This window comes from Ictalurus punctatus, chromosome 14 (genome assembly GCF_001660625.3).
Source record: "Ictalurus punctatus breed USDA103 chromosome 14, Coco_2.0, whole genome shotgun sequence".
Lineage (NCBI taxonomy): Eukaryota > Metazoa > Chordata > Actinopteri > Siluriformes > Ictaluridae > Ictalurus > Ictalurus punctatus.
This window is the reverse complement of record NC_030429.2, coordinates 27,915,149-27,930,085: the sequence shown is the minus strand read 5'-3', so window position 1 is coordinate 27,930,085 and position 14,937 is coordinate 27,915,149. Positions and strand designations below refer to the sequence as shown.

Below are 14,937 nucleotides of genomic sequence, written 5' to 3'. Positions count from 1 at the left end.
GCCACACTGATGATCAGAAGTGCTAATCATACTTTTTTTTTTATCCATTTATAGTTACATTTAACATGATAAGCAGTTTGACTATTACTTGTATCTAACATGACGACGTTTCACAACATTAACCGGAACATCAATGGATAAAAAGTACATCACTGTTATAGGAAATGAATCAACTTCAGAGAGGTGAAAGTAACTGTGATCATGCACGTTATACTGTAACACACACACACACACACACACACACACACACACACACGCGCACGCCGTTCATTACTCACGTATTTCCTCATACACTCCGTCTCCTGTCGGTTTCGGTCCTCTCCAGTGACGAGACGTTCGAAGAAACTCAAACGCTTGAATAAATGCAAATTTATTCAGATTAACTGCGCAGCACGCAGAGAGCACACTCAGCTCTCACAGACACCTTCCTCCTTTAAAATGATTTTTAAATATATATTTATTTATCAGGTTCTTATCTGTCTAAAAAAAACAAACAAACCAAAAAAAAGAACACATCAGATAAATTATTTTAAAAAAATGAAGCACAAACATATTTACAGCAGCAATCATATAAAGCCGTGTGTGTGTGTGATGACACTAAAAGGAATGTTTTATAATGAGTAACTATAGGAACATGTATACACACACACACTACATACAATATATAGAGGCATGACAGGTTGTAATTCAGCACATACCTTTATCTCTCTCCATATATATATATATATATATATATATATATATATATATATATATATATATATATATATATATATATATATAAATATAAATATAAGTGCTGGGCAATCTGATATAGGATAAATGTCGTCACAACGTGTGTCTCTGCTTCAGGACTTCTGTACCGATATTTGTCTGAAGATATTTTAATGAGGTGGTACGGGCTGGATGAAGGAAATAATTCGGTAAGAAAACAAAACAAAAAAACCCCGGAACACCAACCCCCCCCCCCCCCCCCCCCCCACCAATATATTTTTAGAAAGCAAACGTGACAAAAAGTACAAGTGAAGAAGTGCACATGATCACAATCTACAGTCCTTTACAAGTGATGACGTCGTAACTGTAATCTACAGTGGCTGCGTCTAAATATCAAACATACAAACGTGTATAAAGCTCCCTTTAGACGTGAACAGAGTAATAAAGTCTCGAAGTTTTACGCCGCTACAATCATCGAATAAAAACGGATTTTAAATATACACTATATTACAATTGCAGACGTTGCGTCAGTGCGTCTCTACAACAGTTGCAGCTTTTAGCTTTCCCACTACGAGGCGCTGTCCGGGTCAGAATTTATAAAAACGGTCACATCCTGTGTGCTCGGTTTAGGATTTAGGCTCCGCCCACAAATTCTAGCGCTCGCAGGATCGGTTGTAATAGTGGTTATTTTACATCTGGGTGCTTATCACGGTGTTATTCTCAGCATTTAAAGCATCGTGACTTTGCGACATCAGAATGGATGCTAACAAACACACTCGAGTATTTGGGATACGATTCTGAACTTCCGGGTTTCATTCCTGACAGTAACTGATATTTTTATCCATCACAAGCTTCTCGTTTAAATAAAAGCACAGTATGAGTCTCAAATCAGAAACACATACATAATTAAAACAATAAACAACAAAAACAACAGTGATGACTGGCATCAGGTAGCAAGTAAAAAAATAAAGACACAAATATACAGAACACTAACTCACGGGAATTCTGGGAATTTGGAGGTCCATATAAAGGAATTTTGAGAGTTTACTGACCCATACTGGGAACAGGGCTTTGGATACATGTACAGGGGAATTCTGGGAACATGGTGACCCATACAGCATAATTACAGTATATCGGAATTCTGATTTAAGCTACCCATACATGGGAATTCTGGGAGTTCAGAGACCTGGACAGCTCATCAAACTCCAAATATTCCCCAGTCTGCTTCACAAAACTTCCAAAGCTGTACAGGGGGATTGTGGGATTGTGGTGAGCCCTATGATGGAATCCTAGAAGTTTTGGGGACCTGTCCTGCGGAATCTGGGAGTTTGGGGAGACTTTAAATAATCACCCAGTGGAAATCAGTTATTGCTACAGCAGAACCCTGTGGACAAATCTTGCAAAAACTACACCGTCTGTGTTACTATAGAAACAAACGTAACTTTAGAGCTTGCACAACATCTTTACGTTTCTTTATCTTCATCTCCATGAGATTCAGACAATCACAGGGTTACATTTTAGCTGGAAATGTGGGATTTGGGTGATGATTTCTGGGATTTAATAATCTCTACATTGTGTGTGTGTGTGTGTGTGTGTGTGTGTGCGCGTGTGAACATTTCCCCTTTTTTCTGTTTCATTACGATCCCGACTGTGTGATCAGAAACTCCGCCCCCCTCCTCCTGACAGGCAGGGGCTGCTTGCTTGCCGAAGCCCCACTCCCATGCGGTGGCCGGGTGTTGTTGCCTTGGCTATGGTGGTGCGAAGGCGGGTTTTGGGGCTTGTTTCTGAGAGAGGGCGGGACCACGGAGGATTTGATTGGGATTATTCTGGTGTCCATGACTTCACAGTCCACCTGCATCATCAGCTCGTATCCACCCTGAGAGGATTTATACACCGACTCTGAACACACACGCACACACGCACACACGCACACACACACACATTAACCCTGCTGCAGTTAAAAGTGGTTTATAACTAAACCGGATTTTTCTTTGAGGTATGTTACCGTTGATGGCCATGGCAGGCATGACGAGGGACATCTTGGGTCGTGTGGTTTTGTTGTGACTGATCGCAGGAAGGAGCAGATGATCCTGAGAGAGAGATTTTAATTAATCCTGTATATATGTTAATTAATCGCTAATTAGCATGTGAACATCCTCTGTCTCACCCGTCTGAAGGAGACGACATAAAACGTGTCTTCACGCCGATCTATGGCATCCAGGAAGTGGCTGTAGCTCACCTCAGGGCCGGGTAAAAGCTGCAGCTGACTGTACACACACACACACACACACACACAATACGATATAACAATGTCCTTTAACTCACACTAATCTGAAATGCATGCTGGGTAATATACCTCTCCCACCTCTCGATGGAGCGGTGAGTCTCGATGGGGAGGTAGCGTGAGAAGTTTGTCTTCCTGAATTGAGCTTTCTGCTGGAGGAGACAAACGTGTTACATGGTCACTTTCACACACCAACCACACACCAACCACACACCAACCACACACCAACCACACACCAACCACACACCAACCACACACCAACCACACACCAACCACACACCAACCACACACCAACCACACACAGCTCCACCACAGGAAACACTTCAGGAACATTCCAAGTAGGGAACTGTTTCAGCAAAGTTTTAGTCGTGTTTCCACCAGAGGAACATTTGAGGTATGTTTCCACTACAGGAACTTTTTCAAGAACATTTTTGGTACCACCCGAGAAGCCATTTCAGGAACATGCTAGCTGTTGGAAAGGTGTTGGAATGATGATTTTAGAAACACTTTAGGTATATTTTAGGCACTTTTCTTTTTAACCAAAAGAACCATTTCAGTTTTAGGTACTGTTTTACTAGAGGATCCATTTCAGGAACAATTTTTTTTTTTTTACCAGAAGAACCATTTCAGTAATGGTCTAAGGCATTGATCACCAACCCTGTTCCTGGAGCTCTACCTTCCTGAAGACTTTAGCTCCAACCATAATCATGGCCACTCATCTAATCATTGCCTTAAGAAGTTCTTGGTCTGGTAAAGCAGGTGTGTTGGATTTTGGTTGGAGATGTAACCTGCAGGAGATAGCTCTCATGTAAGAGGATGGTGAACACGGGTCTAAGGTATCTGGTCACCAGAGGAACCATTTCAGGAACATGTTTCCACTAGAGAAACCTTTCTCAGCAGCAGTTTACATACAGTTTCATGTGGTTCCACCATTTCAGGAACAACTGAAATACACTTCAACAGAGGAACCATTTCTGTGGATGGGTTCGAGGTTTTAGGGGCATTTTGAAGAATTCTAGATCATTAACACTCACTGTCTTAACAAAGTGAGTGGTCTTAGGTGTGTGTGTGTGTGTGTGTGTGTGTGTGTGTGTGTGTTCAGACCTGTGCTTTTTTTGCCTTCTGTGCGATCTTGGGTTTGCGGTTTGTCTTCTTCCTGTTGATCTGATGGCGACGAACCCAACCACGCAGCTCATCAGCCACCCTGAGACACACACACACAGAAATAAACAAACTCCTGCAGATTACAACACACATGAGAAGGTCAGGGGTCTTGACCCCAGTTGCCATGCCAACCTGAGTGACTCGGAGCGATTGAACTGTCTGCAGTCGGAGGAGGAGAAGAGCTGGTCGATGTCCTGTAAGACGAGATCCTTCACCTCGCTGAACTCACTGCTCACGTTCCTGCACAGAGAGATGGAGAACGTTCAATAACAAGATAAATAATTATGATTATGTTTGTTATTATTATTGATAATGAGATTTATAATAACCTGAAGTAAAAGGAATCGGCGTTATCCCTCTCCACCGCTCCTCTCCTCCACCTGTCCTCTCCCGTGTCCTCCTCACTGTCCAGCCTGTCCTCCGCCGGTCTGTCGCTCACCACCCGGCCCGGCTCCTGAGCGGTCTCGTACACCAGCAGGCGTCTCCCCGTATGAAGCTCCTCCCCATCCTCCAGCGCAGACGGGAACTTCCTGTCCGTGATGCTGAGGGAGAAGAACGGCGTTTTGTTTTATGGCGGCCATGTTGTTTGTGAAACTGGAGGTTTAATTGCCGTCGACTGCGTTTTACCTGACAGGTGCGAAGCTGAAGGTGATGAAGAGCAGCAGCACCATCGCACACACCGCTCGCTTATTGGTGCCTGATTCAGCAACCTGTTACACACACACACACGTAATTGTAGATGCACTAACATCATTATAATACATTATGAAGTTTATAAAGAAGACGGTGGTAGACTACACAGATTACAGGGTAGAATACACACATACACACACTCAGACAGTCTCGGTCTGACCTCTTTGCTGGCGAGTCTGATTCGCAGGGCGTGGTTCTCTCGGCGCAGACGTTCGTTCTCCTGCTGTGCCTCTCTCAGCTGAGCCTCCAGGTTCTGTACGTACTCCTTCTTCTTCTTCCTGCTCTGACACGCAGACTCACGGTTCTTTATCATCCTCTGCTGACGCTTCAGTACCTTCATCTGAGGAAGAGGAGGAGCACGGTCAGCAAACCACACATCTCAGTACCAGCACCACCACCATCATCTCCACTACCATCACCACCACCATCATCACCATCACCACCACCATCACCATCAACACCACCATCATCATCACCACCACCACTATCATCACCACCACTACCATCATCACCACCATCACCACCACCATCATCACCACCACCACTATCATCACCACCACCACTATCATCACCACCACCACTATCATCACCACCACCAACATCACCACCATCATCATCATCATCATCACCACCACCACCACCATCATCATCATCACCACCATCACCACCACCATCACCACCACAAAAATAACAATAACAATGACAGCAAAAACAATGTGCTACTCCATCCATACTGAAGCACTGGGAATACTGAAGCGTGGGGAATACAGACGTTTTGGGAATACTGAAGCGTGGGGAATACAGACGTTTTGGGAATACTGAAGCGTGGGGAATACAGACGTTTTGGGAATACAGATGTTTTGGGAATACTGAAGCGTAGGGAATACAGACATTTTGGGAATAGTGACGCGCAGGGAATACAGACGTTTTGGGAATACTGAAGTGTAGGGAATACAGAAGTGGACAACATGGTGAAGAATATATAGACGTACATGAGGCAAGTGTAATACTGAAGCACACAGAGCATGTACGTGTTCGAAAACAAAAAATAAAGTCCACACACACACACACTCACATCAATGTCGCTGCAGTTGCTGCCAGGCAGAGAAGATGCTGGGATGATGGGCTTGGTGGTAGGCGGGGCTGTAGGGCTGGTGCAGTGCATGCTGGGAGACACGGGCTCCATTTTCACGATGGCCGGAGCAGAGCCCAAACACACCGACGGGGACAGAACCACTGCAGCAGAGCACACGCAGAAATCAGTAAACAAAAATCACCAACCGATCTGTAAGCTAATCACTCTTAGATGTGAAGAAGGAAACTGGCAGATTTCAGCCAATCGGCTCGCGGTACATAGAGATGGGGAGGAGTCTGTACCTGGTTGTGTTCCCTGCAGGATCAGAGTTTTAGCAGCCACACACATCGGCCTCGGCTGTAGCACAGGCTTACTGCTCAGAATGGAGCCAGCGTTCACTGCACACACACACACACACACACACAATTAATAATCAGTAGTATAATCAATAATCTTAGTGTATCTCAGACGTTAAGAATGTGTGTGTGTGTGTGTACCTGTGGTCTGTGCTACTGTGGGAACAGGAAGTGTGGGTGGAGCTTGGTGAGGGGGCGGGGCTGTGGTTGCCACAGTAACCTCCAAGGCACCCACCGGGGGTGAGAGAACATCTCCATACATGTAGGGGGGCGTGGGAGGGTTCTCACCTTTCACCTGAAACTGAGAGAGACTTGATAAATGTACGGGTACAGACGGAGGAAACTCGTCATCGGGTTGTGATGTTGCACCACGAACACAACGTAAGGGACTCGGATTATAAAACTGGCTTAAAGGTTGGGAGTAAAAGCATCACTGAAACTGCTTTCCATGTGAATTCAATGAATAAATTCATGAAATAAGTAATTCAACTGAATAAATTCATGGTTAAAACATTTTTGTCAATTGAAATCTAAATAGAAAAAGAATGAATTTACCAAAATAAAAACCCACAACTTACAAATTATAAAAAAAAAAAAAATACAAAAAAACAAACAGATGACAAAAAATTAAATATATAAATTAAAATCTGCATAACTACGTAAAGATTTAGAAAAGAAAAGAACTATGTTACTTAAATAATACTGTCATATTTGAACAGTTATCAGTTACTTGTTTTATGTCAATTCTTAATGATTGTATTTATTCATTAAACATAGCCCCCTCCAAAAGTATTGGAACGGCAAGGCTAGTTCTTTTGTTTGTGTTATACATTGAACCATCTGGGTTTGAGATCAGAAGATGGAGATGAGACGATAGATCAGAATTTCAGCTTCATTTCCTGGTGTTTACATCTAGACGTGTTAAACAACATCAAACACACAACCTTTTGTATCAGACCACAGAATTTTTAGGTGAGCAAAAGTACTGGAACAGAAGTCTTAATGTAAATATCACTTAATATTCGCTCGCAGTAACTGCATCACTCCTGCGCCTCACTGACACCACACTGCTGGTTTCTTCTCCTGTGAAGCTTCTCCAGGTTTCTCCTGCAGCTTCTGTCAGTAGTTGTGTGTTTCGGGGGGGTTTCTCCCTTCAGTCTCCTCTTCAGGAGGTGAGATGATCAGTTGGGTGAAGGTCTGGTGATGGACTTGTCCAGTCTAAAACCTTCCACTTTCCCCCTGATGAAGTCCTGTGTTGAGGTTGAAGTGTGTTCTGGATCGTTGTCTTGCTGCATGATGAAGTTCCTCCTGATTCATTTGGATGCGTTTCTCTGTAAATCTGAAGACAGAATGTTCCTGTAGACTTCTGAATTCATTCTGCTGCTCCATCATGAGTTCATCATCAATAAAGATCAGTGAGAATGTTCCAGAAGCAGCCGTGCGAGCCCAATCCATGACGCTACCTCCACCATGTGTCACAGATGAGCTTGTATGTTCTGGATCATGAGCAGATCCTTTCTTTCTCCACAGTTTGGCCTTTCCATCACTTTGGTTCATCTTGGTTCCAGAACTTTTGTGGATCGTCTCTGTATTTTTTTGTGAATTCCAGTCTGGTTTTCTGATTCTTACTGCTGATGAGTGGTCTGCATCTTGTGGTACGGCCTCTATATTTCTGCTCTCGAAGTCTTCTTTAAACAGTGGATTGTGAGACCTTCACCCTGCCCTGTGGAGGTTGTTGGTGAGGTCATTGTCTGTTGTTTTTGGGTTTTTCTTCACTGCTCTCACAGTGTTTCTGTCATCAGTTGTTGTTTTCCTTGGCCGTTCAGTGTCTGTTTTCCAGTACACCAATGGTTTCTTTCTTTTTCAGGACATTATATATGGTTGTACTGGCTATACCCAGTGTTTGTGCAGTGCCTCTGATGGATTTTTCCTCTTTTCTCAGCATCAAAATGACTTGCTTTTCTCCCGTAGACAGCTCTCTGCTCTTCTTGTTGGTTTATCCTTTTTAACAACAAATGCATTCTTCACAGGTGAAACTCAAGGCTAAAACCAAGAGTAGACATTCAGAGCTATTAATTGTTTAAACAATCAATTTAACAGGACACACCTGGGGAACAAGGAACACCTGTCAGTCACATGTTCCAATATTTTTGATCACTTGATAAAATGGGTGTGTTCAAACAAAAGGTGCCACGTTGCAAGTTCTTTGACATGTCTAGCTGTAAATATAAGGAGCTGAAAGCTGAAATTCTGATCCATCGTCTCATATTCGTCTTTTGATTTCGAACCCAAACGTATTCAATGTTTAGCGAAATCAACAGAATTAGCCTTGCTGTTCCAATACACTCGGACGGGACTGTGTTATATTAAGACTTCATGCATTGCATAATATATTGTATGCGACATAGACTTTATAAAACACACACACACACACACACACACAGATGGATTCAGAAGAGAGGGGGTGAAAGGGTAGAAGATCCCGGATACAGAAAGAACTTCAGGATGTGAGATAAAGGAAATAAAAAGATAAAGAACAAGCAGAAAGACAGAGGAAGTTACAGAAAACATTTACTGAGCTGCAGAGTCAATAGTGAAAGGGTAAATGCAAACAAGCCCTGTGTGTGGTCTGTGGCTGATGTGTGTGTGTGTGAGTGTGTGTGTGTAGATTATAAGTGTTGTAAGTGTAAACTGTGTTAGAACATGCTCAAACTGTAAGAACAGCAGGGGGTCTGGGTCTATGTGTGCGTGTGTGTACATGTGTGTACCTGAGCTTCAGGTAAGGACAGTACAGAGCTGTCTGAGGTCGGAGAGGACGAAGGAGATGGAGGCTCTGCCTTGACTTGGAACACTAAAACACACACCTCTTATTAATAAAGATAGTAAAGCAAACAGAAGGCCATCTCACACCTGGGCATCACACACACACACACTCACACATGTCCACGGGCAGAGGCTGTGCTATCGCCATCTCGTCTTTCATAACAGACATGTCACCTGAAAAAAGAGACAGAGAGAAAGAGCCTGTAGCAAATAACACTGATACTAATACACTCATCATATCAACCGATCAGTTATGCTAGCTCAGTACCGTGGTCGTGACCGTATCTCACCACCGTCTCACTACAGTTTTAGCACCATCGTCAGAACTACACCACAACTGCTGTCAAAACTGTCTTTATTAAATATTTTACCACTGCCGTAACCGCGTCTCGGCCCCGCGATGTCCGTTCAGCATAACCATACCCTGATACTGACATCATAATCACATCCTGTTATTAACCACACTGTGTTACTGGAGACAAAACTGCATGTAGGTACCCCTGGAATAACTCTATCATCTCCTAACCGTGGCCATCACCGCATTTCAGTAACGTCGTCAGAATCCCATCCTGCTGCAAAGACTGTTTACCTTCGAGCAGTTTGTTCTCCAGGTGTTTCCATGGTGCCATGGGGTTGTCTGGGTCAAGGGTCAGCACGAGGTCATTGTGAAGCTGTGGAGAAAGAATTCAGTGTATGGGTTTCCCAGCGGACATTAAACACTTTCTGTCTTGCGCTTGTGTTGCAAATCCCATCCCAGTTCCTACTGTATTGAAAACAGAATTTGTGATTCAAATGAACTGTTTGGGTCTCCACAAGGTGTGTTTCATTCTCTGAGGGTTACAGTCACATCACACAAGCTGTCCAGCTCACGAGCTCGTTGGACTCAGAGATGGTCTAACTGCTAGAGCGAGTCTACAGATAATCTCACGTTACAGATGTTCTCAGCTAGTTTAACTCCTGCAACTATCAGAGCACTGTTTCCTGCACTTTCCTCTCAGTATTCGTTCTCCTAGTTCATGAATTTGTTGTATCTAGTTCTGAATTTCAAGGTCAGGGCCAATGGAAGGGGAACCACCCCCACCCCTTCCAGTATTACCCAATTCGTAACTACACCATCACTGTACCACACCCGTTCCTCCACCCCCAGACCCGTGGGGCAGCACTGCGTAGGGCTAGGACTGGTTTAAACACCACTGCTCATCTGAAGCTACTCTAACCCCTCCAGGTACACTGCAGTGACACCGGCCCAGTGTACCACTCACAACCTCTAGGGCTAATCCGAATACTAGCACTCCGCTAGAACTAGCTAACAACTCCGGCTAATCGAACCACTGCACTGTGTCTACAGATAATCAAACCACTCCGTGTACACTGCAGTGATTCTCCCACACTTCACATGCTCTACAGTACAATATACCACCACAGGACGTCTACAGCTAATCCTAAAATCACTGCAACTAGCCTTCTACTCTTTCTAGAACCAGCTCACGTCTACGGCTAATCCACTGTTGTTCATGCACTAGTACAAATACAGCTACTGTGCTGCAGGGACTCCAAAGCTTTAAAATATTCCAAAAATATACCGACCTTCACTCGGAAGTTTCTAGACCTGATCCAATGACCACATCTGTCCTAGTGCTAGTTCAATCATTGCTAATCTCCTGCTAATCCAACCGCCAGGCAACAATCTACAGCTAATCTAGCCACTTCAAGGGCTCTAGAACTGACAGCAATTCATCTAGAGCTAATCTAGACACAAATTTAGTGACTACAAACGTTTTAAAGCAAATCCAGCGACTGTATATGAGTAAAGTTACAGTAGCAAACTCGCTGTAATTAATCTAGAGCTAATCCAGACACTCCAACAACGCTAAACCCAATAAAACCGCTCCAGCCTTTCCAGAGCTTATCCAAATGATGCAATGAACGCGACTGCTGCGCTGATCCAGTCACTGACTCTAGAGCTAATTCAGGTTGCTATCGTGTTATTGTTATATCGTGATAAACGCAGGTCGCTATACATACACTTTTCTGAAATATCAGGTATTGCGATATATTTCTATAACATTTCGATGCCTTCTTTATAAAAACAAAACCGCTGATTAGATGCTTTGTGACGCGACACGTTTTCTTTTGCAGATTTTTAAACATCTGTCCTGCTTTTCAGCGTTTAAAAGGACTTATTCCTGCAGACACTGAAATAAAAGAACTTTTCAGTCGCTCACTGCAGTTTTCCCAGCAGTCTGTCAGGAAGTATGAATAACCTGATGTAGATGGTGTATGGCAGAAACGTCTTTAAGCATCACTATGTGATATTTACGTCCTCGGGCCGTCGCTTTAGAGTGGCAAGAGGAAAGACTAAGAGAGTTAACGCCTCCTTTGTGGCTGTGGATGCTGCAGTGTTATATGTGTAATGTACGTACTGTTATGGCTTTGTATTTGTTTTTATTAACAGTAAAAGTTTGTATCCATGCGGTAACGGAATGGCATTTTTCTACAGAAATAGTTTCCCGTAGAGGACAATAAAGTTGAAGTTGAAGAGCTAATCCTAAAATCAGAGCAGCGGTCGTTAGGCTAGTTCAGCGCAGCTGCTCTCCTAGCTAACAGCTGCAGCTAATCCTGAGACAACCGAAGCACCGCACTCTCGCAGATCGCTAGTGAACAGTCGAGGGTTCACTAATATCAGAGCTCCAGAACTTCACCTCGACTCGGACAGGACATAACGGAGCAGTAACGATAGCTGTTCTCTCTCTCACACACTCTCACACATACACACTCACTCACTCGGCACATCCACTGCCTATGGCGTAGGTGTGTGTATGAAAGAATGAAAGAGAAAGGACTCACCAGTGTGTCATATTTCAGTCTGTCTTCACCCTCCTCCATACTCTCACACTGATACAGACAGGCATCTGAGACAGAGAGAGAGAGAGAGACAGAGAGAGAGACAGAGAGAGAGAGAGAGAGAGAGAGAGAGAGAGAGAGAGAGAGAGAGAGAGAGAGAGACAGAGAGAGAGACAGAGAGAGAGAGAGAGAGACAGAGAGTGAGAGAGAGACAGAGAGAGGCTTTGTGCAACGTTACACTTTCTCCCAGCAGGAGATTTTATGTCACATAACCATTCATCTCAGTTATAGTTTAAAAAAACAAGAAAGTAATACATAATAAACAATAGTACAGACATAATGGTATCACGGTGTTATTGTTAATGACAGTTTATCATCGACTTCCTCCTTCTACAATACAATGGCTTGTGACCGGTTTATTTTTTTACTCAATGCCAAAGTTTATCACCATTACTCTTCCAGAGCCGGTCCATACAGGATCTCAATGGATTTTTTGTGACTGTCGCAGCCAAAAATGCTTGATTTTTCTGCGTCATGCATTCTCTAAAGCTACTCGAATTGGCAAAATTACATTTGCACAAAATTGTTCTGCACGCGCTTTCTCAGTGATGTTTGTTGGTAAACGAGACCTTTTCACTGTGCTCGTGTTCGACGCACGCGAATGGAAGAGGACGTATCTGCAGAAAATCTGTGGTAACTTTGAAAAATCGTGAGCTCCTCCGAATATCGCGGTGTTTCCTTGATCCCGAAATCTCCTACAGGAACCGAATCGCAGCAAATCACAGGTTTTGTATTAACGCACCAGTTCTGATACGTTATCGTTTCTATAGTAACAGCTCGTCCTCAGCGACTCGTACGGCGGATGCTACGGTGGAAGGAGTCTCCAGTGTCAGCGCTTTGTACCAGTCAGAGGAGATCAGGATTGGAAAATGAATAAAACTCTAAGTGTCTGTAAAAGGCTGTGGTGTAAGAGGAATAAAACACACGAATTACAAATGCTGCTGTGGGAAAATATTAACAAACAAGAACAATTCAATCTTTATCTGTTTTTGTTTGTACCGTGACGCCGTGCCAGCGTTAAAATCAAGCAAAAATAGGAAGAACTTACAAAAGATTTTTAAAGTTTATCTTTGATTTAAAAAAAAAACAAAAACAAATCTAAAACTACACCGTGCCTCACGTCGTTACAAAATCTCTTCATACGAATGAACCGAACAAGGAACCGAGTCGTAGCGGAGGTGAAACCATCACAGTCCAGTAGAACACGCCTCAGAGATCCGGTCCCAGTGTTCTACCAACAACAGAGGAGATTTCCCGAAGTGTATCTGTACTGCACTGATCCCACCCGGTTGGCATTTCTTCCACGGCGTAAGTGTTTATAATGGGGTTGAGCTCTGGAGATGAGGCCTCCTTAGATGCAGCATCTACTCTTTAATGAGAAGTTTTACGAGATGTGATCGTTTGTGATTGACCTAAACACTACACGAGCTGATTGCTTTCCTGTTGCGTTATTCGTCAGTAATACAGTGTAGAGCAGCACTAGTGTTTATTACAGTGACATTATTGTGGTGCGTCATGACGTCACGCATCATTTCAGTGAAGTGCGTCAATAGTACAGTTTATTATTATTATTATTATTATTATTATTATTATTATTATTTATCTCTGTGACATGATTCACCTTATTACAATATAATCATTTAGCACAATATTATGTACGTTTATCATCAGGTGACGGCTTCTACAAATGCTGTGGAATATTAATAGCTAGTTTTATTTTGAGCATAATTTTTATTATTTTTATTATTATTATTATTATTACTATAATTCGTTTATTGGGTTTGTTGTTGTTGTTGTTGAAGCTCCAACACACACCGTTTATCTGGCATTAAATAACACTCAGCTGCTGTTGATCAAAAACACAGTATTTAATAATAAAACAGAGGATAATGTTAGAAGTTAGACTTTATTATAAAAGGGAGAAATGAAATCATCCAGTCACTCACCCCAGTCTTCACTTGTCAGGAGATTATCCGCAAAAAACCGACTGTCCAAATCAGACAGTAATTCCGCCGTCATATCCCCCAATGATTATAAAATAAACTCTTTAAGCCTAAAAAATAAAAAATAACTATATTTATGAGATTTCCGTCTTAAACACAGACAGGCTGTAACCACCGCTAGCTGCTCACACCAATCCCATCTAAACACCTCCAACAACCACACTTTAACAACACTACCGCAGATTCCGCGACTCAGACTGATCTCTATTATATTTATATTTGTATTTATTTATAAAGCATTCTAATAATCCACTTTGCAGCACCACACACACGCATTGACACACACACACACGCACACACACACAAACCAGGAAATTGATTTGCCTAAAAACAGTCGTCTTTCCTTTTTCTCCCATTATCCAATCAGAACGCAGGACATCAAGACGGACAACTCAGCGGACCAATGAGATTTCTGAGCAAAGGGTCATTCGAACCTAGATTGACCAGTAGCTGGGCTGAACTAGAGAAAGTGGGCGGAACTCATTCGTAAAAATATTTTTTTGTGTGTATTTATTTTAAATATATATATTTTTGTTCCGTTAGCAAAAATAATAACCGTAATTGTTTTTTTTTTAAAAAAAAAATATATATATATATATATATATATATATATATATATATATATATATATATATATATATATATATATATATATATGCATATATATAATTTTAAACAATACTTTTTTTTTTTTTTTTAAATAAATGAATATACTGCCGTTCGTGCACAAAGACAAATATAGACTCTATCTTCTTTCTTCTGGTGTTATTTAATTTAATGTGAATATTTGATGCAAAACCACTTTATATCAGGATATTTTCTGATAATGTAATAAATTACTGCTATAAAGTGCTTTAAAAAAATAAAATAAATAAATAAATAATAATAAAAATAAGTTATTCGATGCGAGCGTCAGGTGTA

The 14,937-nt window shown here is 42.2% G+C and overlaps 1 protein-coding gene across 5 annotated transcripts; it reads right to left on the bottom strand.

Moving 5' to 3' along the window:
* Positions 1-439: 439 nt before the first annotated feature.
* Positions 440-14,342, bottom strand: atf6b (activating transcription factor 6 beta). 5 transcript variants are annotated; one of them, XM_017485184.3, is made up of 17 exons: positions 13,960-14,342; positions 11,957-12,021; positions 9,699-9,780; positions 9,224-9,283; positions 9,055-9,137; positions 6,428-6,587; positions 6,233-6,328; positions 5,931-6,091; positions 5,016-5,195; positions 4,790-4,872; positions 4,492-4,704; positions 4,295-4,402; positions 4,103-4,202; positions 3,071-3,150; positions 2,882-2,981; positions 2,720-2,804; positions 440-2,613 (listed from the first exon to the last, which is right to left on the bottom strand). In XM_017485184.3, exons 1-17 carry the CDS (start codon positions 14,030-14,032, stop codon positions 2,351-2,353), a joined length of 1,992 nt encoding a protein of 663 aa, XP_017340673.1. In that variant the 5' UTR covers positions 14,033-14,342; the 3' UTR covers positions 440-2,350. The 5 variants fall into 5 exon arrangements, with proteins under 5 accessions (XP_017340673.1, XP_053541686.1, XP_053541685.1 ...); XM_053685711.1 differs by having other exon boundaries at positions 3,080-3,150; XM_053685710.1 differs by having other exon boundaries at positions 3,071-3,147.
* Positions 14,343-14,937: the final 595 nt, after the last annotated feature.

Bases quoted from the DNA above. Each gene is read 5' to 3' on its own strand.
- atf6b (XM_017485184.3), bottom strand. From the start codon at position 14,032: ATGACGGCGGAATTACTGTCTGATTTGGACAGTCGGTTTTTTGCGGAT. The intron at 6,588-9,054 runs GTACACACATGT...AGTCTCTCTCAG, and splicing joins TGTCCTTACCTGAAGCTCAG to TTTCAGGTGAAAGGTGAGAA. The intron at 2,614-2,719 runs GTAACATACCTC...GTGTGTGTTCAG, and splicing joins GCCTGCCATGGCCATCAACG to AGTCGGTGTATAAATCCTCT.